Source organism: Triturus cristatus, chromosome 2_1, assembly GCF_964204655.1.
Source record: "Triturus cristatus chromosome 2_1, aTriCri1.1, whole genome shotgun sequence".
NCBI classification, from domain to species: Eukaryota; Metazoa; Chordata; class Amphibia; order Caudata; family Salamandridae; genus Triturus; species Triturus cristatus.
Window position 1 is genome coordinate 1,033,962,020 of NC_140581.1, and position 27,626 is coordinate 1,033,989,645.

The 27,626-nt window shown below is 46.2% G+C and overlaps 1 protein-coding gene across 1 annotated transcript in view; it reads right to left on the reverse strand.

The window, feature by feature from the left end:
* Positions 1-22,758: 22,758 nt before the first annotated feature.
* The window catches only part of ENAM (enamelin), a 100,670-nt gene continuing 95,802 nt past the window's right edge, over positions 22,759-27,626 (reverse strand). The window contains exon 5 of the mRNA XM_085640483.1: positions 22,759-26,001. Within this exon, the coding sequence (XP_085496609.1) occupies positions 22,759-26,001 (3,243 nt within the window). The remainder of the gene's footprint in view (positions 26,002-27,626) is intronic.

Genomic DNA, 27,626 nt, shown 5'->3' on the forward strand with positions numbered 1-27,626 from the left:
GAAGCCACTGATGCATTTCCAGATTTACGAGCAATCATAAACCTGGAAATGTGTCAGAATGCTATGCCACCCTAAGCAAGCATTGGAAGAGGAAATCACCTCAATTGATTGTTTTTGTGAAGGAAGGTGCCTCTTCCTGAACAAAAACAATCTTCCCATGACACATGCAACCTTCCACCATAGTGCAAGGGTGCCTGAACCGGCGCATGACAGCAGTTTGTGTGCCAGCGCAGGGAAAAGCACGGAGATGGGACATATTGATGTAAATATGTCGCATCCATCTGCTTCAAAACGAATGCAGCGTGGTGCAGCAAATTGACTTGCGGCAGCGTGCCCCGTTAGTTTCAAGTAAATAGGTCCCTAAATATATCCAGGATCAGGACAAAGTGACAATCTCGAGGATGCTATACGACCTCCAGGGTACTGATATAGAAATGTCTCACATGAGTAAGGTGCATTCTTTGGTACCACTCAGTAGAGGATGCCTCTAGGTTCGGGATAATGCTGCCCTTCACCGCTAGTCGATCATAAACATGGGTTCCTACATAAAGACTGTATGGGTTTGAACGTGGCCATAGGGGCCAGGACATAGGCCACTCATTCATCCCACTCCTTTGTCAAGGACTTTGAAAACTTTGCTTGGCCTTTCAGAATGCTGGGGACTTTGCAAGTTTTCTGACACCTATAGAGATGCAGGACAAGTTGTTCTCAGATATCTTGTTTGGGAATTTCAAGGAACTGCCTCTGCCTTCTGGAGTAACCATTGCAGAAATAAAACCTGTTAACGTTACCATTCTCTGCGCGATACCTCATTGGCCTTTATTTGAAAGATATGCTCCCCAAAATGTTCAAGGATTTTGAACACCTCCTAGTTTCTGACAAGCTAAATTCTGATTTCAAGAGGTTTTGTCCCCCAGTCCAATAGTGCTTTCAGTTTTACTCCTTCTTCATACAAAGATCACTACCAGGACAACCACTGGACCCAGAATGGATCCTATAAGTCTCCGTCTGGTTCCTCACCCTCCAAAGCCCAAAAATCCTTACTATGCTAGGTGTGCTCAAACTTACCACCCATGATATCGAGAGGAAGGCTTTCTCACTTATACAGCAGTTGGTTTTGTTTAATTTCGGATCACTGGTACTAAACAGCCAAAGATGAGGCTAAGAGAAGGAGTTGTCTTCCATGCCAACAGAATCAGAAGTTTTAGCAACTCAATTTTGAACTAAAAACAACAGAGGCATATTATTCTTCATTCATATGTCGAAACTCTTGACCAAACGAGAGTTGATGCCGTTTACATCTAGGAGGGAGATAGGTGTGTATTCAATTCTATTCTTGGTGAAGGAACCCAGACTCAAATCCTTTCTGATGGTACTCACAACAGTGCTCGCTCTTCTTCTGGTGGTTCTTCGCAACAAAGTGAGAATGATGCACCCATATGTCGACAGAATGACGCTGAATGCTCCAAACAAGGAAAAGAAGGCATGGAACATGTCTCTTGTTTTCCAGTCTAATTTAGCCTCACCTAAATATTGGTGGACTTAGTAAGGTGGAGAAAACATTGCTAACCACTAACACTAGCTAAACCACTCTGTGAGACAGATCTTTTCTCATCCTTTTCATCCACTACACACTGTGCATCCAGTTTTCCTCCACCTCTGCATACCCTGCTGAAGAGGCCAAATCTGGCACATCCCCTACTTCCCCACCCTACTGTGGAGCATGTTTTGCTATTTGACATATTTATCACGGATCTACAATAATAAATTGTTGGTCTTTCCCCATTTTTATACATTGCTAGGCAAGGGGTGAGAATATGTGATGTTTTTTCGCATGCGTTTACAATGCATGCCATAACAACGTGGTCGTTACAACGACCGCGTTGTTATTTTGCATACCGTTACAACGCAAGTCGTAACAACGACTTGCGTTAGGGGGCGCTGGATGTTGGAAAAGTATAATTTACTATTCCAACTCCAGTCTGTGCGGACACTAGGGAAGGTGTTGGATTTTAAATCCAACACCTTCTGACCCCCAACGCAAGTTGTTGTTCGGACTTGCGTTGTAATGGTATGCGAAATAACAACGCGGTTGTTGTAACAACCACGTTGTTATGGCATGCGTTGTTACGCATGCGTAATAAATGCTGTTTACCATGTCAAGCTGCTTGGTTTCCTTCTAAGATATTTAATTATTCCAGTGAAGTGTTCTTGCACCTTTTGGAACTACATCTTGCAATCAGTTAGTCCTGGATTAACTGTAAAGTGAATCACTCAAGCAATTGACTGTCAGGACTATTAAAAATGTTCCAAAAAAGCCAAAATGTTCATCCGGCCACTGGATGAGTGTAAAAATGTGTATGTAAACCAGAATATTCTTCTGCCCTTCAAAATATTTTTGAGGCAGTTTTACAGCAATTTGAAATTCATTAAAATCTTCTTCGCATTGCAGCACATAGTTGAGAAAGTGCTGAAAGGCATTCTTACCTCTACTCTCGAATAAAAATCAGCAAATATTTTTTTCAGCGTGCCCTTTATCCAGCACCACGTTTGCCCGAAACTTGACATTTAAAGATCCAGAGTCTTCATTTCATTGTAGACCGGGGTCTTGCGCAAATGGAGTGATGTTCTGCACATGGGCCATCTGTCAATACTCAGGTGCATATTCACAAGGAGCTATCGCTGAATTAACCGCACTTTATCACAGCCAAAGTCGTGATAAATTTACCTCTCCATTCACAAGCTAGTGCTAACAGCCCACAGCACCAGTTTACCCGCGATAGCAGCCGCAAAAAACATCGAAACAGAGGACCCCCGCAACTATCGCTAATGAGATGCAGAGTGGGCGTTCCCGTGCCAAAAGCCGCGACAGCATCACACCTCAACATTCTCAACGACCAGCCAGATCTGCGATAAAAACACAAAACAGGCGATAAGGTGCGTTAGCACCAGGAAATCTACACCTGCTCTGACCTGGTGTAAAGTTGTATGGCAGCCCGTACCACAAAAGGGAGCACAGCCCAGGGCCACATCGGAAGGGCAACAGATGCCATGGAGCCACCCATCATGCGGCCCGGACACCCAAGAGGGCCACAACACCCACTGCCACCACACCCAGGACCACCCCTCCCTGGCACCCCCGACCAAAGACATGCCACATCAGCTACACCTAAACATGTACAAAATAATCCGCCTGACGTTGCACAATCACAAGTGGTGACATGCATGTGTCGACACAGAAATGAGCAGCACACATTCACTTTCGAAGCAACAAATGAAACTTTATTCAAATTCACTGAAAAAAACATAGGTTTCAGTGGCGTTATAGTTAGCTGGACTTTTCATTTGTACAAAACCATTGAAATTCCCCCATTATAGTTAGTTCAGCTAACTATAACTCGCTCGCCCGCAATGCACTGCTGATGAAGTCACATATTACATCACTCATGACATGATCAGAGACATCACTCATGACATCACTGATGACATCTCAAATGACATCACTGATGACATCATCCAGTGAATGTGTGTTTTTCTGAAAATTACATATGTTTTATATATGTATATCTCAAGGTCGATGGAAGAATAAATGGGTATGTAAGTGTCTCAATGGATAACTTGTTTTTGAAAAATTGATTGTATAACTCACTGATTAAGTGTATCTTAGTGAATACATGGCTTAGTGAGTAATGTTTAAATATGTAAATATCTGTATCAGTCTCTCCCTTTGTGTATAAGTGGCTGCATGGGTTGGTGAGTAGCTACATGAGTGTCTATATAGTTTATTAGTTGGTTTTTTGAGTATCAGTATGAGTGTCTGAGTGTCTGTATGGTTCGGTGGGGGTATTACGTAGTGCATAGGTGCATGAATGAGTGACTCACTGTTTGTATGTGTTGAATACAGCATGTGTGCAGGACTGTATGGGTGGATGAGTGTGTGCATGGGTGTGTTAGTGAGTGAATGACTGTCTCAATAGTGTCTTTATGAATAACTACATATGTTTTAAACTAGTATATGTGACTTTTGCTGTATATAAGTGAGTATATGTGAGAGTGAGAGATTGGAAGAGTTCCTGTATGAATAAATATGTGTTTCTATAAGTGATTGTTTAAAAGACTAAGTATGTGCAAGTTTCTGTAGAAGTAAGTGTGGTGGTGTGTGTATAACTGTATATGCAAGTAAATGGATGTTTGATTCTTTATTAGCATGAGTGACTATGTGTGTGAGTAACTCTATGGATGAGTGGTGTTGTGTAACAGGATGTATAGGTGTATGAGTACATATGATGAGTGAGTACATGTATGAGTGACTGTATAGGACTGTTGGTGAATGAGTGGATGTGTATGTGGATCTTAGAATTACTGAATAGGTTGTTGTAACTGGTATTGGTATGTCCATTGTTTTGAAAATTGCAGTTTCTATTTTTGAATGTGTGTATCAAAGGTTATATTAGGGGGAGAGGAGGTCTGCCACTCTATCACAAGGATGATGTCATCAGTGATGTCATTTGAGAGGTCATCAGTGATGTCACTGACCATGTCATGAGTGATGTAATATGTGACGTCATCAGCGGCGCATTGCGGGCACGCGGGTTATAGTTAGCTGAACTAACTATAACGGGGGAATTTCAATGGTTTTGTACGAGTGAAAAGTCCAGCTAACTATAACGCCCCTGAAACCTATGGTTTTTTCAGTGAATTTTTAAGGTTTTTTAAATGCTAATTCCTAACTATAACGTGCCTGAAACCTATGTTTTTTTCAGTGAATTTCAAAGGTTTTTTAAATGCTAATTTCTAACTATGCCTACAGAGATAGGACATGTGAAGAAAGAAAAAAAACGCACAGAAAGAAAAAAAAGAAATGCAGAAAGAAGCAACAGAAGTCCTCAAAGACGAAGAAAACTGCAGGAAGAAGGATAACGTGCAGAAAGAACAGACAGAAGAGCAGAAAGAAGCCTTGTTGCAAAATCATCCTGTACTCTCAACATTTTCAGACGGATACTGGTGGTAACTGAGTCTGACTAACCAGTCCTAGAGCCAGTGCTATGTTAAAAGACACTCAGAATACAGTGAAAACACCTACATACACTAGGGAACACTATGCGTTGGGGTCCCCCTGTGATTAGCATGACCTCCTCTGTAAGCCCCTAGCATATAATAGGGCAGGGGATTAAAACTACCTCTTAAAACGCGCCACAGGGCGTGTTTGCACACGTCACGTCAGGCCCCATCCCCTCCCTTCCCCACAGTGTAAACACGCCCTCTGGCCGTTTTAAGTTGGGAGATTAAGTCCCCTTGAATCCTGAGGGTCCCTAGGGTCCAACTAGACCACTAGGTACCTCCAGTAAGCGCCACAGAGCTGCGTTGCAGAGAGATGTAAAAAGGGGCACGGCCTAGACCACCTCTCTGCAACGCAGCGCAGTGGCACTTACTGGAAGCACCTGGTGGGCTAGTTGTCCCCCAGGGTCCCTCAGGATTGAAGGGGAATTATTTCCCCAACTTAAAACGCGCCACAGGGCGTGTTTGCACACGTTAACTCAGGCCCCATCCCCTCCCTTCACCACTGTGTAAACACGCCCTGTGGCCGTTTTTAGTTGGGAGATTAAGTTCATTTGAATCCTGAGGGTCCCTAGGGTCCAACTAGCCCTCTAGGTACCTCCAGTAAGCGCCACAGAGCTGCGTTGCAGAGAGGTGTAAAAAGTGGCACGGCCTGGACCACCTTTCTGCAACGCAGCTCAGTGGAGCTTACTGGAAGCACCTGGTGGGATAGTTAGCCCCCAGGGGCCCTCACGATTGAAGGGGAATTATTTCCCCAACTTAAAACGCGCCATAGGGCGTGTTTGCACACGTCACCTCAGTCCCCGTCCCCTCCCTTCCCCACTGTGTAAACACGCCCTGTGGCCGTTTTAAGTTGGCAGATTAAGTCCCCTTGAATTCTGATGGTCCCTAGGGGCAAAATAGCCCACTAGGTATGTCCAGTAAGTGCCATTGCAGAGAGGTGTAAAACTGGAAGCACCTGGTGGGCTAGTTGGCCCCCAGGGTCCCTCAGGATTGAAAGGGAATTATTTCCCCAACTTAAAACGCGCCACAGGGCGTGTTTGCACACGTCACCTCAGGCCTCGTCCCCTCCCTTCACCACTGTGTAAACCCGCCCTGTGGCCGTTCTGAGTGGAGAGATTAAGTCCCCTTGAATCCTAAGGGTCCCTAGGGTCAAACTAGCTCACTAGGTACCTCTAGTAAGCGCCACAGAGCTGCGTTGCATAGAGGTGTAAAAAGGGGCGTGGCCTCAGAACACCTGTCTGCAATGCAGCACCCTGGCGCATACTGGAGATACCTGTTGGGCTAGTTGGCCCTCAGGGACCCTCAGTATTGAAGGGGAATTAATTCCCCAACTTACAACTGGCCAGGGGGTGCATTTGCAGAGTGCTGCAAGGAGGGAGTGTGGCCTCCAGCACGATGCTGGTCTTTAATTTATCTTATTTTTTTAAGAAGGAGGGCTGTGTGGCCCCCCTTCTTTTTCTAATTTATTGGCCCTGGGGACCCCATCCCCCAGGGCCTGCAGCCTAATTTTTTTTGTTGAAAAAAATAAATTTGGAAGTGGCCCCCCTCCCAAGGCCTTAATCGGCCCCGGGAACCCCAACCCCCGGGTCATGGCCTTTTTTTTTTAATTCTTTCGGAGTGGGGCTGCGAGGACCCCATCCCCCGGGGCCGGCCTTTGTTTTTTATTATTTTTAAAAAATATATATTTATAGAAACACCTAGGACATGCTGGACTAACCGTATGTACCTATCACCATGACGATTTGAGTGATATTCATTAAAAGGCGACTATGCATACAATGAATCCACGTGGAATGTATTTACACCGCTAGTGAAGCTCTGACGTGTCTGACGCCCTACCGTGCCTAATCCCGGCGCCCCCGCCGATGGGTACTCTCCAAGTAGACACCCTTGTCGTTTATTTATACAAACATGGGTAGCTATTGACGCGCACATTTAATACACACACACACCAAGCCATTCAAAGGGGATTCAACAAAAATTAGACCAAACTATGCAAGAAACCCCCCTCACGGTTAATAAAACACACATCCACCGCCGGATGTGTAATACTTTTTATTTTACTCTCTGGAAAGGAGACGAACCTCACTTGAGAGTCACAGCGTGCTCCTGGCTGAGCCCAAAGCTGTGTTACACCCACCAGTGCCCGCCGAGTGCCACACACCTCTGTGTTGTATTCTACCATCTAGTGCGTATGCTATGACACTCTCTAGCCCATGTGCACTGTAACAAAATGCGATGCTGCGCGCGCTACGAAATTCGTTTTGTTTATTTAATTGTGTACTTACCTGCAATTATCCATATTCTGGTTTTTAGAACACCCCACCCTGCCCCTCCCCCGCCCCGCCTTACCGCCCCACGGAACTCTCTCCACGGGCCGCGGCTGCTATCTACTCTGAGTGTTCTGTTGAGCTGCCACTCCCCTCCCACCTGCCCGTCCACATGCCATGCCCCTATCCCCTTCCTCCCGTCCTCCATGGTCCATTTTACTGCTACACCCTTCTGCCCTCCCTGGTCTGTTGTGCTGCAACTGCTCCTCCTGCGTGCCCCGCGCAGTCTGTTGTGAGGCCCCTTCCCCTGAACTCTCTTGTCTGTGCCCATGTCCTGACCCTCCCTTCTATCCTCCATAATCCTTTGTGCATGCCCCTGCACCCTCCTTCTTGCCCATCATAGCCATTGTGCTGCCAATAACCCTTCCGCTTGCCATGCATGGTCTTCTGTGCTGCCATGGCCCCTCCCACCTTCCCTGTGTGGTCAGCTAGCTGCCCCTGACCCCCTCCCACCTTCCCTCCATGGTCTGTGTGTATGCCATCATAGTCTCACTGTTGCTCTCCATGGTGTGTCTTGTTTCTAGTGCCCATCCTGCCTGACCTCCGTGGTCATCTTGCTGTTCCTGCCCTGCCCCCTTGCCCCAGCCCTCTGTTTGCATGTGCAGACTCCTATTCCCTCCCTCCTGGCTTTTCTGTTCCATTGTAATGCCCCTGATCCGTCCCTCCTGCCCTTTATGGTCTGTTATGTTGCAGCTTTCTCTCCTGTCTGTCCATTATGGTCAGCTAGCTACCATTGCCTCTTTCCCCTCTGTTCTGTGTTGTCCATGTGCATGGTCCTGTCCCCTCCCTATTGCTTTCTATGGATTGTTATGCTGCATTCCCGTTCCGCATGCCCTGTGTGGTGTATTGTGCTGCTGCAAACCCTGATGCCTGTCCTGTAAGGTCAGTTTGGTGCACCTCTCCATGTCCCTCCTGTCCTCTGTTATCCGAGTCCATGTCCCAACCCCAATTCCTCCTGCCTACCATGATCCAATGTACCATACTTGCGAACATTTTGGACTTGGTAAGAGGGAGATTTTGAAAAAAACTGGGGTACTGATTTTCCCCTTTGAGTTACATTGAAAAAGAGGAGATTGTAGAAAGGAGACAGATCAAATAAAGCCCATTTCAGCTTAAAAACATTGGACGTTTCCTGGCTGAAACAGGTCTGTTGGCATGTATGGTTGTACTACCACTGCCTCTTCCTTCTGCCCACAATGGTCTTTTATATTGCCACAGTCTCTCTTGCCAGTCCTGTATTGTTGGTTTGTTGCCCCTGCCCCCCTTTCCACTGCCCTCCATAGTCTGTTGTGCTGCCACTGCCCTTCCTGCCTGCCCAGTGTGGTCAAATTGTTGCCTCTGCACTCTCCTACCTGCCTTCAATTTTCAGAGTCCGTGCCCCTGGCCTCTGCCTCTCAACAGTATCCCAATGAACAACTAGATTGCTAACATTCTATATTTATTACAAAAGTGTGGAACGTCTGAAGTCATCGTGATGTAATCAAAACTGTAATACCTAGAGCATTTCCTTTAGAAATTACATATATGAGAGGGTCTTATTTGCATCAAAATTATGGTTAGTGCTCTAAAAAACTAAAATGAGGACATATTTTCTGAGTTTTCAAATAGCGACAAAGAACTTTTAAATTATTTGTAGTCTTTATGTTTTTTTATCCAGTTGACCACTTGATTAAATGTTGCACTTAGGGGAGAGGATGTGGTGTTACTTCCAGAGCTGCAGACTTTGCAACTGGGGAACCCGGTTGGAGTTTCTGCTTCAGCTCAACATTCTGTGATTCTGGTCAAATCACTTAATCTTCCCATGTCTACAATTAAAATGAATTTGATCTTGTGTGATGTAACCAATGCTCATGTAAAGCACTCCAATACCTGACAAGTCTGCACTATATAAAACTGCAAATACACAAAAAATAAGTGTTTTGCACACTTCTGTCATTGGGCTGCATGTGGGCTACATCTGGGTGATATTTGTGCTGCATTTGGGCTCTTTTGTCTCTGGTGGCCATCTTGGGAGATTTATTTGTTATGAAGTTTCCTAATTTCCTCATTTACTGCAGTCTCCTCAGTAGGAAATGCTTTCAGTTTTTTACTTTGATTCCATCAAGACGGTATTCAGATGTGTCACACATTTGCCATAAATTCTGAATGTTAGCACTCTAGTTGCTCATTAGATCACTGTAGTAAAGCTACTGCTCACCAGGGAAGTCTGCTGCTGGTATTCAAAGTGCATGTTTCAGTCTGCATGTCAGAATTTTTTAATGAAATAGAAGAGGATTTGAGAAGTCAAAATGTGCCCTAATTTTTCTTTCTGCAGCACGAATCAGAATTTCTATGGCAAAATGAACACCTTCATTTTGTTCCTTTGAAAATTAAATGTTTTAAGTGTTACCACTTTATTCCAATCAAGATGGCTTCAGGTGTGCCATACTTTTGTCATAAGTAAGACTGTTAGCGCTCTAGTTGTTTGTTAGAACACTCTGGGACATTCTGTCATTGGGCTATACTTGGGCTACATCTGGGTGATATTTGTGCTACATTTGGGCTCTTTTGTCTCTGGTGGCCATTTTGGGAGACTTATTTGTTATGAAGTTTCCAACTTTCCTCATTTACTACAGTCTCCTCAGTAGGAAATACTTTCAGTTTTTTACTTTGATTTCATCAAGAAGGCATTCATATGTGTCACACATTTACCATAAATTCAGAATGTTAGCACTCTAGTTGCTTATTAGATCACTGTAGTAAAGCTACTGCTCACCAGCGAAGTCAGCTGCTGGTATTGAAAGTGCATGTTTCAGTCTGCATGTCAGAATTTTTTAATGAAATAGAAGAGGATTTGAAAAGTCACTCAAAATGTGCCCTAATTTTTCTTTCTGCAGCACTAATCATACTTTCTATGGCAAAATGAACCCCTCATTTTGTTCCTTTTTAAATTAAATGTTTTAAGAGTTACCACTTTATTCCAATCAAGATGGCTTCAGGTGTGTAATACGTTTGTCATAAGTAGGACTGTTAGCGCTCTAGTTGTTCTTTAGAACACGCTGGGAAGCTGCAGTAGAACACAAAGGAATCAACTGACAGTCTCTGCCCTTGTTGGATGTACATGTTTTACTGAGAATGTCATACTTCATTCTCACATGACTGAGAAAGATAATGGGAATTTACAGAAAATATGCTCTCAGTTTAGCTTATAGATCACCTTCCAAAACTCTGTGGGAAAAGCATGAGAAAATAGTTTTCTCTCAAACATAATTCATGATATCACAGCAGAAGGCTTTTTCACATGGTAAAATCACCTTAGAACACACCACAATTCCTAAAATGAGTATGGTACCATCAACAAATGATTTATAATGTAACTAAAGTCTTAAAAACTTCTATTAACTGCAATGCTTTTTAATGAGGTGCTATCATGTATATTGGTCCCAACACTTCTTGGATGAAGTACTGACAGCCAATCAGATCTCACGATGAGATGTGTGGTTAGGCTCCGCCCAGATATATCTATCTTTTTAACTCTAATTTTCTCAGGAACTACTGAACGGATTTACACCATTTAAGCAAAAGGCACGAGTCTGAACTGAGGACTAACTCTTTGCCAAATTTGGTGTAATTCCGTTCAGCAGTTCGGGCTGTAGCTGCGTCAACAGGTCCTATGGGAAAATGTATGGGGAAAACGCGTTTTGGGACCCCCCTTTTTTCTCGGCCCCCGCTTAACGAATCACCGTGAAAGTTTCAGGATAGGAGCGGACCAGAGCTGGCCAAAAGTTTGGAAAATTTCGCGAAGATTCGCCAATCGGCGCCAACGTTATTTCAAATAGAATGTTGCGGATTTCCTATGGAAAATAGGTCCTAACTATAACTACCTACTGGCGACTGCCAGTAGGTAATTAACACTGAAATGAAATTAAGACACATGGCCGCTCCCCTTGGGACAATCCGTAGGTCCCAGCCTGCAAGACAAAAACATGATAAGAAAGTGTGTCCTGCGCACATCAAAGGACAGAGAGAGCTAAGGAGAGAGAGAAGAAGAGAGCGAGAGAGAGAGAGAGAGAAGAAGAAAGGGAGAGAGAGAGAGAGAGAGAAGAAGAGAGGGAGAGAGAGAGAGAGAGAGAGAAGAAAAGAGGGAGAGAAGAAGAGAGGGAGAGAGAGAGAGAAGAAGAGAGGAAGAGAGAGTGCACCCCCTGCGCACCCAGGCCACACTGCTCACCTGCTGCCACCGGTGTGTCTCGAACCACGTGCCGGTATGTATCGCAGTTCACCAGGTCACACATCTGAAACAGAGTCCAGATACATGACTGGCACAGTGCACACACCTGCACAAGACAACATCGCCTGCCCGCCCCATGCACACCCAGGCAGAGGCACCCCAACCCTCCCGCCGCCCATAGGAGCATGCCCGCCCATGCACACCCAGGCCTCACTGCTCACCTTCTGCCACCGGTGCGTAGACAGGAGGTCCCACCACGTGCCGCTGCAAGCCACAAGCCCGTGGCCCACGGACATGGCACCCTCCACACCATGCAGGCCAACAGGTCTCACGTTTGGTGCTGGTTCTCGATTACTCCATGGCAGAGGACATTCTAGTGCACCCGGCACCATTGCAGGCTGCACACCCGCTCAGCAGTTTAAGGTGCCACTGACTCAGTGCACCCAAAGTCACCATCCTGTGGTGGGGTGCCTGTGCCGTCCGCAAGGCCTCGGATGCCCCTAACCCTGTGCAACCCCAGTCTGCACCACATGGCGGTAGACCCGTGCCGTCTGCCAGACCTCAGATGCCACTAATCCTGTGCAACCCCAGTCTGCGCCACGTGGCGGTAGGCCCGTGCTGTGCACCAGGCCTTGGATGCCACCAACCCTGTGCGCAACAAATCATGGGCCCTCTATGAATCAGAAGCGTGGAGCAGCCGTCATCCAGTCACCACCGGAAGAGGGGAATGTGGCGTCGCTGGCCCCTTCTGTTGGCGGAGTCACATGTCCAGTGACGCCTGTGCCGGATAGGTGTGGTGTGTATGAAAACCTGCCCTCAGGGAGTGGCTGTGACATGCTGACTACTAGACCAGTGACCTGCACACCTCCAGCGAGTACCCCTGCGACGGGTAGCAATGATGGCCCCCCCCTCGGTGCGTCATCGGAGTGGTCTGGCCAGCCGTACGCTGGACCAGCGCAGGGCTTGCCACAATGACTCGTGGGCTCAGGCGTGGTCCAGTCCATGTCCGGAGAAGGAAGTGACTGATGTGTGTGTCCCTGTTGTAGTGTTCACGGGACCAGGTACACAAAATGCAATGCCGCACCCTCAGAGTCGCATCCCACTGAGCGAACATCATTGACGCAAGGGAAGGCACTGTCCCCACATTCATCCACACATCCATACCTGAATGATGTAAGACATGACACAGCAGTGCATCACTGGATGTTTATTTGCACATCCAGTGTAGTCTTGCAGCTGGAGCGGTACAGGGCAATGCCGAGGACACTACACAGTATGGGCCCGTGGAGGCCCAGCCAGAGTCCATCCGGGGATGACATGTACTGCGGAAGAGGAAGGGTACAGTCCGCAGTCTGTCTGTCGTGTCATTGGTCGTCGAACAGGATGTGGCAGTGCATGTCACTTTACAAGGTGAGTGCATCAGAGTGTATCGGGGGTCAGTGGAAGGTCATGAGGCCATGTGCGGCACAAAGCAGAAACAGGCCAGGTGGCGGAAATGAATGCTAGTGCCTCCTGATCACAAACCCATCCACGTCCTCGTCCCCGGATGTGTGTTCTGCCCCACCTGTGGGTTTTGCAGTGCCAGCTGCGGCACTGTGTGCCACCGACACATCAGGGGCCGGAGGGGGATTGTCAGCAGCACTGTGTGCCACTGACACATCAAGTGCCTGAGTGGATACGCCTGCCGCACTGAGAAGCACTGACACACCAGGGGGCGGGGATGTGGATGGTGTGGGGGCAGAAGCATTCATCGGTGCCACGCCTTGTGGCGGCAATGCCATGATGGAGGTCTGCAGGGCATGATAGATCCCAGCTACATTTCGATGATGTGCAGCAGTGGCTGCCATGCTTTCCGCCTCCATCCGCACCATGTCCTCCATGAGCTTTCGCATGTGTGCCAGCTCACAGCTGGCTTCGCTGGAGCCACTCTGAGCGGACAGCTTTTCTTCTCTACGCATCATGTCTCCAGCGATGTCCGTCTGGGCTCATTGGAGACCATAGGGGGACATAGACACCCAAGGATGGCATCCAGTTTGGCAGCCATGAGTTCGAACCCCACCCACACCTGTCCAGCCGTCTCCCTCTGGCCCTCCAGCACACGGTGTTGGAAGGCCATTTGTTGTCCCTGAGGGACTTGGGAGGGTGCCTCCTACTGGGTGTAGTGGGTGGTGGGTGGGGTCTCATCAATGTAGCTGGGCTGCCCTGATCCTGGAGGTGAGTGCGGATGTGGTCAATGATCTCTTGGATGGTTTGGGTGTCGATGCTGGGGTTTTCCTCCTCGTCATCAGTGAAGAGTGGCTGGGACAGCTCTGCAGGAGGTGTTGACGATGCCCCTTCGATGTGAAGGGGAGATGGTGTATTACAATGTGAACACATCTATGTAACCGCATGGTACAGGTTGACTTTCAGACAGCATGGCATTGTACATTGTGACAGTCTGTGGGTCTGGGCGAGGAGCCAGGGTCATTGTGGGTGTGTACTGTGCCCTGCTTGATTGTGCATGTGTTCCATCATGCCCATCTCCACCCATCCCCCAGTACCTGGTGGTCACTCACCCTGCTGCGGTTGTGTTGTGTCCTGTCGAGCAGTGTCCAGTCCCCTGACTCCGGCCACAGTATCCACACTGATGACTGTCGACACCAGCTCCTCCATGTCATCCAGCACGAGCTGTGGCGCTGGGCCCCTACCTCCGGTCTGCGTTGCTGCCTTCTGGTTGACGGAGAGTTTCTCCTTGGTCTTCCGCTTGATGTCCTTCCATCGCCTCTTGACCTCCTCCATTGTCCGCTTGTGCTCTCCGACAGCATTCACCTTGTCGACAATGTCCTGCCATATTCCAGTTTTTGTGCCCAATGACACGTTGGAGGTGACGAAGAGGTGTTGATGGTGTTCCATCACCTCCATGACTATGATCTTGTTCGCCTGCGGACTGAACTTCGTCTTCCTCGTCTTCTTGTCCTTGACCTTCCCTGTCCCTGATGTCCCGGGCTGGTCGTCCAGGGTGCTTGTGGGGTTGCACTCATCCTCTGTGCCTGCTCCAGCTGCCTCCATGGTGCTTGGGTGCAGGTCAGTTTGTGTGTGGGTGTTTTTTCTACTTTTATGGTGATTTTTTTCAGCCTGCCAGGTGTGTGTTGCAGGCCTGGTGCTGCTTATCCCTGATTTCCTCATCGCGCTTTGGCCCACCGCATGTTTTTTGTTGTTGTGGTTTGTGGTTTTTTCTCCATCGTGGTGGTTGTATCACGGATATTGTCCGCGGTTTCGGCAGACTATCGCTTGCTACCGCTTTGTTGTGAATTCCACGTGTCACGGGTGTTATTTTCACACGATAGGCTGCGATATTGAAAGTTGCGTTACGCTACTCTTGCGGTAGATATCACATGTTCTTGTGAATATACCCCTCAATACACAATACATATAAAGCACTGGGTTGAAAATAGTAGGTCCAATTTACTCGAAGCTGTATGCAAACTCATGGAAAATGACAAACCAAGCCATTACTGTTTATTTACATTTACATAGGGCACGGCTGCTTCATCAGAAACATCCCGGCGCTCATGGTGAAGAGAGACTGAATCAGGTGACAGCAGAGCAAGGGGGACTAGTCCAGCCGCGGCCCGTGCAGGTAAGAGTGGTGGGGCCATGGGGCTGGGTGGGGATGGAATTCGATAGACGACAATGAGGGAAAATTAATTATATATTTAATTTCCCCTCGCGGTAGACTGTCGAATCCCCCCCCAACCTGGCCCCACCGCTCTTACCTGCATGGGACGCTGCTGGACTAGCCTTTTTTTGAAGATAGAGACAGAGGCAGCCCTAAAGATGTTAGTCGGGAGTGCATTCCACAGTTTAGACGTTAGGAACATGAAGGATCTGCCTCTCCGTCTAGCCTTGGCGAATTTGGGACCTGCAACCGTCGAAGGCTGTTTGATATGAGCGATCTGCATTGCTTGCACATGAGCAGTTGTTTCTCAGATAAGGGCCCTCGCTAGCGATGGCCCTAAACACCAAAGTAAGGGCTTTAGATTTGATATTATTAATAACTGGCAGCAAATGAAGCTGCTTCAGATGGGGCAATATAGATTGCCGAAGAGGAACTCTCTGGATCAGTCCTGCTGCTGCGTTTTGACAATCTGAAGTCTTTGACTTACAAAAGCAAGGAGGCCATAATAAAGACTGATAGCATAGTCCAAACGGGAGGTTACCAAGGTGTGAACCACCGTTTTCCGTGTAGCCACTGGAACCAATTGCAGCAGTTTCTTCACAGATTTGATTTTATCAAAACAGACTAATGAAACTTACATAATTTGAGTAGCGAAAGCGAGGATAAAGTCAAATACTATTCCCAAATTCCTAGCAGAGGAGGTCGGATCTGTGGGGGATTGAGTTCCTCTGGCCACCAGATACTCGGGGGTAGGACCACTCAATCCAATGAAAAGGACTTCTGTTTTATCTGAATGTAGTTTAAGGACATTGGCATCCATCCAGTCAGCTACTCCCTTAAGACGCTCCTTAAGTTGGTAAGAGCATTTCCCGAATACTCCTGAAAGGACAGTAAGAACTAGGTGTCATCGGCAAATGACACCATCTGCACACCCCAAGATTCAATCAGCTGGGCCAGTGGTGCTAAATATAGGTTGAAGAGGGTAGGACTCAAAGCTGAGTTCTGAGGGACTCCATATAGAAGGGGTTTGGAGGGGGGCAAAAAAGGATGGAGATGAGCCTGGTGTGATCTATTTTCCAAGAAAGATTTCAATAAAGAGAGAGCCCTGACTTGGATACCTGCTATTTTACATCTGTCTATTAGGGTGGCATGCAAGACCGTATCAAGCGCCACAGATAGGTCAAGAAGAACGACCATAGTTGAACGTCCGCCATCCAGGTCCTCGTTGATGTACTGAAACCTCCAATAGAACAAATTTGGTGCTAAAGCCTGACCGTAAACCAGATTGCGAGTCATGAAGCAGGCCATTAGTTTCCAAAAAGGAAGATAGCTGGTGGTTTACCAGTCATAATTGGATGACAGGTTTTCATCTTGGGGAATGAAGGGAACTTCTTTTCCTGGATTGGTTACGCACTGTCCCTGTGACACTTGGGGCCTCTCTCTATCTTTATTTAGGGTTTACCAGTTTCTCCAGAATTTAGCAGCCTCTGGCAGAAGGGAGATGGGTCTAAAATTATTCAGTATGGTGGGGTCTGCATTAGGTTTCTTAAGTAGGGCCAAAAGGAAATCTAGTTTCCAGTCAGAGGTAAAAAGACCTACTTCTAAAGGGTGTTCCAAAATGTATAAAGCACAGGGTTGATGGTGAGGGAGATCATCCTTAGAATTCAGGGTGGGTAAGGGTCTGCTGGGGATCCTTTTCTCTAGTTCCCTCTGAGAAACTTTATCTGGAATTGTGAAAAAACATGGAGAGGCAAGGACTTTGAATTGGCGTGGAAAAAAGATGATAAATCATTACAGAGTTTATAGGAAGGACTAACATTGCTTTGTGTGTCCTCAGGAGAAAGAACTAAGTGAACAATTTTAGATACTTCGTGTGACGTATTCGCAGGGGGCAAGATTTGAGAAGAGAAATACCCTCTCTCTGCTCTACAGATGATTTGTGAAAAATTCTAAGTGCTTCTTTATATCTAACCTTGGTTTCAGGGAAAATTGGTCTTTCTTCAAATTAGTTCCAACTTTTTACATTGACCCTTCTCTTCCCTTAATGAGGAGGAGAACCAAGGGGCTGAAGGCTTAGTCCTATTCGCCAACTGAGGTTTTAGTGGTGCTGTTAGACCAGGCATCTTTTGGCATGGTTTTCCCTGACCTTTTTGGCTACTGACCTCGTGTTTGGATCTTGTTTTGCTGGCTTAGGAATTTGAGCGCATTTGACACTGCCATTCAGTGCTGTGCTTGTCATATACATACTGGTGATTGGTGTATAAATGATTGGCTGATTCGAGTTAGCTGTAAGTTCCTTGTCGAAGGGTAAGACATATACCAAGGGCATGTACCATGAATGCTCCTCTGTGGACCTGAAGCACTGATTGTGGCATCCAGGGAGGTAGTTCATCGATCCTACCACAGGTCTGTCCTGGTGGGGCCTATGTGCGCAGGTTACTGTTCTCGGCTTAGCTTTTAAAAAGTTATGTGCCATGATTAGCATGGGGAATGTGGGGAAAGGCTATTGAGCAGTATTTCTTATGTGCAGAATAGTTGTAGTATAGTGTTTGATATCGATGAGTTCATAATGGCGAATCCTCTCTGGTAGTATGAGTGGATCCGACATTACGTATATGGAAATGTCACTTTGGGAAAGTGAGCATTTCGATGCTTGTGGCTCCGTGTTCCTGTTGGCCTGTCTTCAATTCAAATCTGGGTTCTTGGGGTATAGCTACATCTGTGCATTCCTGATAGAAGTCCATAAACTAGAGGCTAAAGGGAAACTGCAGACCTCTGACTCTGAGAGGCCTTTCTGACACAATTACATGGGGGTGGAATTGGCACATGCATTCCAAGAAGCAGTGTCTTGGCTCCACTAAAGATAGTGATCAAATCTCCTTGGGGAGGATGGTAGACAGGACAAAATTTAGAGAGGGACAGTGCGTTTAAAAGGTGGCCTTTTGAACTGAGTGTGTCTTCAATGGCTATTGTGGGTATAACTACTGGAGCTCTGGCCTCCGAAAGTAAAGATACTTTTGGATTTGGAACCATATTACGCTGGTTCGGCGCTGGGACATCGACAAATGGAATCATTAGGGCAGGAGGGACTTCAACTGAAATTTCCACAGACTTGTGGTGGCCTGGAGGGGAAGGGAAGGGACTATCACTTGGTGGATTTTGCCTAGATGTAGCTGGCTTGCAGCTAAGTGCCAGCTGTCGTGGCCCGTGTCACTAAGTACTCTCCAAAGGCCGCTTGGCTGGCCTCCTGTCCATGAGATCCCATTGAAAAAAGGGATCTCCCTGTTTCCACAAGATCATAAGGACCACGCAGGGTGTGGCCGAAATGGGTGAAATTGATCATCAGTTGGGACAAGGACCACCCTGACGTACAGGGGAACAGTCGGAACAGCGCTGGCAGAGCCACATGTGTTCCGACTACACAAGTGTAACCACGCTTGCCTTAACCACGCATATGCATGGCTAAGGCAGTGCGTTGTCTAGCTGGTGGCTGCTGCCGGCTGGATCCCGGAACCAGGAAGACCTTGGACCTTGGCGGAAGACGCGTGAGGTAAGTGGGGCTGGGTTTGTGGGTAGTTTGTATGGTTTTGGGGGATAGTTACAGGTCTGGGGGGGTCAAGGGTTGTTTTCAGGGCTTGGAAGGGAGGGAGGTTCGTTTTCAGGGCTGGGGAGGAAGGGAGAGGGTTGGGGTAGGATTCAGGGATGGGGAGGGGGGTCGGGGTGGGAGCGGGTCGGTGTAGCGTTAACTAGGGGTCAGGATTTTAGGCCTTAGGGCAGGGGAAGGGAATGAGTAGTCAGGACAGTTTTCAGGGCTTAGGGGATAGCAGGGTAGTTTTTAGTCCTGGGGGGGTCTGGTAGTTTACAGGGTTGGTGGAGGATCGGGGCAGTTTACAAGGCTGGGAGAGGGTCGTAGTAAAATGGCAGTGGAAGGTGTTAGGGTAGTCTTAGGGACAGCGCAGGGGTGGAAGCAGGTCAGTGTAGTGTCAGCTAAAGGTCAGGGTTTTAGGCCTTAGGGCAGGGAGAAGGTAATAGGTAGTCGGGAAGTTTTTAGGGCTTAGGGGATGGTGGGGGAGTTTTTAGGGCTCGGGGGGTCGGGTAGTTTTTAAAAATAGGGGTTATGGTTTTAGGCTTAAGGGCAGTGGAAGGGGTTGGGGTAGTTGTAGGGACAGCGCGGGATAAGAGGGGGTCGGGTATTGTAAGCTAAGGGTTAGGGACAGCATGGGAGGTGGGAGTGGTCGGGAATTTGGACCTCAGGGCGGGGGGCATGTAGGGAGTTTTTAGTTTAGGGTGGGAGGAGAGAGGCCCGATCTTAGCCACACATACAAAATTGTTTGGTAAAGGAATGCGTGGTAGAGGAATGCATGGGTAAGATGCATTTGTGGTTCAGGCTGCGTATTTGAGCTATACATGCCTCCATCATAAAATCTGAGGTACACCGTGCAGAGGAGTGTGCTTGTAAAGATCAGCAGCGCACCTGAGGTCCTGGGACATTAGGAGTTCGAGGAGTGTGGGGGAAGCTTGAAGAGTCTGAGGGACCCATGCTTGCAGCCAGGGGACCAGTGCTTGCTTGCATTCCGGAGGGTAAGGTGTCTGGAGGTTGTTGGGGGACCTGTGCTGAGACTGTCTTAGACCTCCAGATCAGGAGGACAACACAGCCTGACATCGCGGCGTCCATCCGAGGTCGCTGGCTCCCTCTCCCTGGACCCATGCCACAACGTACTTGGTTGTGGAGAACATCGTGACGAGGCCCGAGGGGTTTTGTTGTGCCTTGTGGGCACTTATGGTTGGCTGGCAAGAGCTACAGCAGCTTGAGGGGAAACATTTCTCCATACTTGGAAGCACCCCAGATTCCTGGGTCACAACCTTTTGTCTACAAGGGGGATAGTGATCCTACACTTGTGCAGGTGCCGCTGGGTGCATGGAGGTCTAATCCAGAGGAAAGAAACTAAGTAACTGTTTCTTTTCATGTTAGGTGGTTCCGACAATCTAATCAACATGGCGCCAGAAGGGGCAGTGTGTATCGTTGGCTGGTGTAATTGAGTGACTGAGGGGATGGGTCCGAAGGCATAATCAAAGACCTGTGATTGCTTGACCATTGCAACTGTTGGGAGTAAGCGATATTGGGGAATGTCGTTTTGGATAATTACCTCTGATTAGGGCATATTTGTTCATGTCATTCTGCTGCTAATGGGAAATTTTTATGATTGCATATAACTGTAAAGTGTATATATTCTCATTTTGATTTCAATGTGTGTGTGATACAAAGACTACTGCTTTATACATACGGTGTGGAGTCTTTTTGTGGCATATGCAGTTTTGTTTCAAGGGTGGAGTTATGCCAATACTTTACACTTGGGCCCTGAGGATAAGCCTGACTGCTTGATGCCAAGCTACCCAAGGGTGAGCGCAGGTTATCGAACACGTGAATCTTACTCATCTTATCTGGGATGGTGGATTCTGACCAGCTACGATGTATCCCACCCATCCAGAAACTGCTGGGTCTAACAGGCCCAATAAGGTCAAGGGCATTGGTGATCCATTTGTTGAAGTTAGCCACTTCGATTTTGAGAATGCCTGATATCCTCTGCTGTAGGGATATTATTGTGGAGGAAATGCAGCAGGTAGATTTTACTCTGTATTTACAGTTTACAGTTTACATTTCAGTCTACTTCCGAAATTAGAGGATTTTTTGTCTCTGCTGTGCAGACTACACTTCAATCGACAGTCATCTACAGGTTTTCCTGCTGGCTTGCCAGAAAAACTCCACTAGCCACATTGAATCACATGTAAAGTGCTGTGATGTGCTGGTGAAGTAATGTCATGTTAATCGCAGCTCCAGACCAGTGAATTCCCACTACAAACAATCCCTATACTGAAGACTAGACAAACAGAGAGGATAAGTGTGCAAGCCAATAGGATGCATCACTGGCTGCCTCTGCTTGTGGAACTCTTGTGTGTAGCCATGGGCTGAACATTTCACAAAACAGGTCAAAGTCTCATTCTATGTTGAAGCAGTGGAAAGTCTGCCTCAGGTTGAAGCACATGTCACAGTGGGCAACTGCAAATCCCCCCTGCACAGCACCGGTACAGTGCAGAACGATTAGGCCTAGAGGCAGTGCAACCTTAGCGCTGCCTTTTAGGCCAGCCACAGAGCTAAAACAGAAGTAAGACATTTCAACACATGACTCTCATGTAGTGAGGGCAAGCAGTCAGAGTCTTTGCAAGGAGTCAGTGTGAGGGGCAAGAGTTCAGAACTCAACAGTCAACCAACAGACAAAATAATCAATTTTTCAGCCCCGTGCTAATCTTCTGAATTAAAAGAATGCACTTTAATCATACAGCATAAAATAATAATATACAGAGCAGTTAGTGTAATGAGACATCGGGTGGTGATCCTGTTTACAGCTTCCTTGAGGAGTTACATTTTTAAACACGCTCCCCCTACTAATGGAGCCCCCACCAGCATCTATTATCCCTGGTATTTCACTTGGGGCAAGGCACCCATTAGGCATAGTTACAGTTCACTCAAATCACACCTAAGGTGTAGTTGAGTCCAATAGTTCAGTTTGCTTTCACCTCTTACTTAACATATTTCATAAGTTCTTCTGCAGACCTCGGACTCTGTCTCTCATTCCACTCTCAATACTTCAACACTGCGGTTGCCTGCAATTCATTTTTGCACAATGGGGTAGTGCAGGACAGGTGCATGCAGTGGTCCAGTCCCAGTGATGGTGGCTCTTGACTTGAAGAGACTGAGGCCTCGCTGAGAACAAGACCACTTGAAGATTTGTAGGACAATGGCACACCTGACCTCTTTCATAATAGGGAGTAGTAGCTTCCCTAGATTGGGTGCAGAAGGCATGCTGGGGTGGGCTGTGTGGCCTTTGGCCGATCTTCATCTTGTGGATGTATCTCAGGCCAATCAGGTCTCCCACCTTGAGGACAAAGTGTTCTGTCTCTGATGTGGGCAGCCAGAGCCACCAGTCTCTCAATCACAGCAGCCTGCTGATTACATACAATGCTTGATACTAGCAGACGTGTCGATGTGGTTCACACCTTGAACTAGTCAAGAAGTCCGGGGAAAGCCTTACACACATGGGTCCATCTGGACTCTGCTCTCTGATAGGGTTTATTCAACTCGCTGCAAACATTCTGAGCTTTTTGTTCTGATGGCTTCTTTCTCCTCAAGGCCAGGGAATCTCTCATCAGGAAGGCAGGCTTCTAGGCTTTCTCAGAAAGTGCAGCCTTTAGGTGATGTGCCCTAGGAGACTGTCTCTCATGCATACTATGGTCCTTTAGGACTAATATGGAGCACTGTAAGCGATACACATCAACATAAACTTCTTAAATCTCAGTAAAACATTAGATCTACTTAATTACAAATTGTTTGCGACTAATGCTAAGCTTCATTTATGACTATTAGCTCTGCCCTTGCACTGTCAGCAAATTTTATTGGTCATTTATTGTTTTATGATTGGATACTTCTTGTTTGCAAGCTCAGTTCATGGATACATTTTGCTTGCTCTATAGTCTGATGTCCTTTCCTTTGCCTGTGGTATTTTTCCATAAAGTGGGTTGCTGGAAGGAGGAATATCCTGTTTTACCAGAGTTGGAAGGATGTTCTCCCTTGTTGTTGAAGTTGGCCTCACTGTTGGCTTTCCTGTGGGTAGTGCCTGTTCAGAAGGCAAGGGGTTTACCATTGGATCAAGAGCTGAAGTATTTTTGTTACCAATTGACATAGAACTTGACTTGCCTTTGAAGCATGGCACCCTTCGTAAGTTCTGCTTGGATAATTGTTTCATATAATTGTTGGTACTTACATATTTATTTTTGTTTCCTTCAGGGGATGCTCCTCTACTGACGTCATGTCGAGCATTAGCAGGACCTGCACAAACCTTTCTGGTAATAGAGATAATCACCTTGTTTCTCCTGGCAAGCTTGTTTTCCTGAAGCCGTTGAGCAGTAGCATTGTGCACATCGCTGCCAATTTTCTGCCCTGGAAAATATCCACTTTCCAGCTTAGTTTCACCAGTTTCAGTATTTGTTGAATTTTCATCCCTTCGTAATGCCCCGACCCCTTGTTTGGTTAGCTTTTCTACTTTAAGAGGCAAAACCATTTCTTGCATGCCAATCATTTGCCCTTCAGGCAAGGAAGTGTTGTTTCCTTGACTAGCCCCAATTTCACGGGTGTCGCCCACGTGCCTGACATGCTTTGAATGGCTGTTCCCTTGATAAGAGACATGCTCTTGTTTTTCCCACAGGGGCAGATTGATATATGGAGAGTCATAATTTTTTGGAAATGTATTTTCGCTTTTGACTAGAGAGTTGCCTTTGCAGCATAATGTATCCAATGAAGGGTCTCCTGCACCTTCGCTGTAGACCATTGCGTTGCCTCCTGAACCAGACACAGTCTTGCCACGATATCTCTGCTCTAGAGAACTAAATCCTGCAATTTGTTCTCCATAGCTCCGCATGCCCCCCTTGGAATGAGACGGGGCTCTCCTCTGGTCCGCTGGAAACCCTCCAGGTTGTGGAGAGGTTTCTGTTTGACCTCTTATGTGTTTATCTACATTATCGCCCCATAACTGTGTCTCTGCATGATTTTTTGAGACCCTGTGACCAGGGATAGGGTTGCCTGAATCCCAGGAGTTTCCTGTAGGATAAAGTAATGTTTCCCTTTGAACAAATGGAGCACCAGAATGGTACCTTGTGTTTTCATAGTTCCTTGTATGCTCCTTGCCATACACCAGATCATTATCCTTTGGATCCCATGGTTTAGCATCTTGATACAGATTGATCTGATGACTATATGTATTCCTTATAGGACCATTTGAAGGATAAGGTAAGTTTACCTCATTTCGTGGTGGCTCAAGATTGATAACTGGGGAACGATTGCCTTGATTCCATGGCAGGAGTTCATCATACGGGGAATGTTCTCCTTCGTTGTATAACCTGTCCACAGGATAATACACATTTCCCTGCTGCTCTGGCGGGTTGTAAGGGGTGTACTTTGAGTTTGCTTCTCTGTATGTGGAAAATTCAACATTTTCTTCATTATAGGGGCTATAGTTTGTATTCCCCGGCCCATATGGGGAATAGTTTTGATTTTCTACTGTGTAGGATGGGTACTTTGTATTTTCTCCTTTGTATGAGGGATTGTTTTGATTTTCACCTGGACTTGAAGAATAAATTGAATATTCTCCTTTATGTGGGTTATAGTTTTGTGATTCTCCTTCGTATGGATGCATTGGATTTTCTTCTTTGTAAGAAGAATATTTATTATACTTATCTTGTTTTGACTGGCTCACTTCAAATGCTTGATAGTTCCTCCTGTGATCCCAAGAATGACGATCAGGGAAAAACATATCATCTGCCTGGCCAAAAGGGTCATTTTCATAATGCCAATTTCCTTGTCTTTGTGCTGAGGGAATGTTTTGAAGATGTAGCATGTTATGATGATTTCCTAAAGGACTTAGATCAGTGCCTGTGTATTCCCATGTACCACTACGGGGAAGAGGTGAGCGCCCCATTAGATCATTGTGAATACTTCCTGTGTAAAAATCTCTTTCCTGCTCATGGAAATGGTTGTCTACTGAAATTGGGAATGTGTTATGTGGATACAGAGGCCTGGGCTCAAGGACCCTGGCACTGTCTTCTTGGTTCCTGTTATTGTTTCCGGGAGCTGGTTCCTGCTGTCTTTGATCCAGGTCTTGATGTAGTGAATGTTCTCTTTGGATGGTGATCCCTGCTCTCGGTGAGAGCAAATGTTCTCTGTTGACCATGTTGTTCTCTGTAGCAATGCGTTTGTTTACATTATCATCTAATGGCTGTTCCTCTGCATTTGTTGCATCCTTTCTTTGATTTATAAAAATTCCTTCTGGAAATGGTTGCTCTTCTGCATTTTGAATTTTAGCAGTTTCTTCTCTTTGGAAGTGCGAATTGTCATTGTTCCTGAAGGAGTTTAATCTTGGCGTGAGATTGCTTCTTTGGGGAATGCTTATCCTGTAACCGGCCATGTTATTTCTTTGAAAAGGTGAATTTCTTTTCTGACCTATTAAATTGCTACTGGGAAATTCTGGCTTTTCAGGTTGTCCAGAGAAGCCTTTTCTTGGAATACAAGATAGACGATCAAAGTTAGATGGATTGAACCTGGAATGTGCTGGCCCGGTGTTGCTTGAGTATGGGTTAGAGACCCGTTGAATGCTTTCTCGTTGGCCTGCCGAATGTATTGCACTGCCTTTCGGAGCAAAAGTATTACTGTTTCTTTGACGTGGCTGAATCTGAAAAAAAGCTGGGAATTCTCTAGGCCCTGATGTTCTTACATCTTTTGTTGGCTGTTTTCTCTGAACAATAGGAAGATTATGGTCAGAATTCGGAGGCAGGATTCTGTTGCTTGACTCAAAAAGTTCATGATGAGGCTTGATACTCCTCTGAACCGGGACATTCACACCGGGGATAGTTGTAGGGGAAATCACACTTTGCCCTGCTGAGTTGACTTCAGGATTCTGGGAATTGACTTCATTCATATTTTGGCTTGTAATGCTAGTGCCATTGGCATCTTGCTCTCCACCTTGACCTGGTTGGCTTCCTGCTGTTGAATTTATGTTAGCTGTTGTTGTGTTGACAGCAGGTTCTGATTTTGGGCTATCAGCCTCAGTTTTGGCAGCTTCCTCTGGTTCGACTTCCTCAGAAATATATGGTGGACGTCCTCCAAAACCATAATAACCAAAGTATGGGGACTGAACCTAGATTGAGACAAAGAAACCAAGCAGACAAATATGTTTGTTTCCAAATAATTTCGAAGTGTATATATTATATCATTTAGTACATTAGTATTTTACTTTATTCTACTATTCACATTTTTTACATTTATGCTAAGGAACCAAATGCACTAATGACTTTGTTAAGACTGCAGTGTTTCTTCTACTAATAGCTAGCCCAAGCCAAGCATTTGAAACCATAGTTTTTTTGTTTCATAATGTTGTTAATTGCATGTGTTCCTAATACTCAAACAAATAGCACTCATTTTAGCAATCAGGAAGGACGAAAATGTAAGATGCTTCTGCCAGGATTTAAAGGGAAGACCTAGAGGTTACACTGGTTTAACTTTCAGGATTCCAACTCTCTCTGACATTTCATCAATTGAAAAAATATAAGTTTCTATAAATTACAGCTAGTAGGTCCCCAAAAGTCAGAACAGTTGTAAAGTCAAATCTCATCTGTAATACGACCATGCACACTGATCTACAAGGTCAAATGCCTTTGGTAAAAGAAGGTCGATAGGAAATATGACTGTCTCCAAGTCTCTTTCCAGGGGGGCAGCAAAATCATGGACCTTCTATTGAAACAATTAGCATTTAAACCTTTCATGTTGTTGATGGAAGAGTTGACAGCTGCTAGTGGTGGCTGTCCGATGACAGTAAGCCCCCACGAAACTGTGATGACAGGAGGAGCAGGTACATATTAGGACTGGACTAGCCCAGTGACTCCATCTATTTGTGCACTCTAAATGTGGAATGGGAGGGCCCTTTCTGTGTCACAGGAAATCCATACCTCTCAACTCTGGTTTGCTTGGAGGGTGGCACCTTTCTTCAGCCCATGTATGGTCACCGTTACGCCAGCTCACATTCTTCGGCTTAAGTAGGATTATCCTTCCTGAAAATATTTTTCTCCTTTGATGGAGCGGAAGTCTCATTTCATTTGTGGAGGTGCATCATAATCATGTGCACTGCATATAATCTTGTGTTGTGAAAACGTGAGGTGCTAGAATTGTGAAAAGTAATAACATAACTACTTGACATATTTTAGGTTACTGACCAATAGTATGAAGGATTAACAAAGGGAATGAATGTAACTAGCAGGAACCGTTAACATGAAGAACTCGTGTTGTGAAGTCTGACACTACTCATGTACTGAATGTGTTTAGCAATGATATTTCTATAATTTGGTAAATGTGTTAGTTGAAATGCAATAGAGTTATGCTAATCCATAATGCTTAAAGTGATGCATTATTATGTTAGCTAAAGTATAGGTCTGAAATGCAAGCCCCTGGCAAACTCTCGCTTTAGAATTAATGTTCTGAATCTCATGCGCACTGTGGAAGCTGTTCTTTTTCACGTTGTCCATTGTAGGTGGAGAAACATTCTTAAACAAAAATAATGTCTTTGTTTTACAGCTAGGCAAGGAGAGAAAATGTTAAAGTTACATGGCTTGGAGGTGATAATGAACGAAGTCGGATTCACACGGGAGAAGGCATGGGAATCAAGGACGAATTGTTGCAAAGGACGTACATGACTGTACCCATTGTGAAGTACGTGACAGCTGTGCATCATGGGAAAGCTTCCTGCGGATAACTGATTGTTTGAAGTAG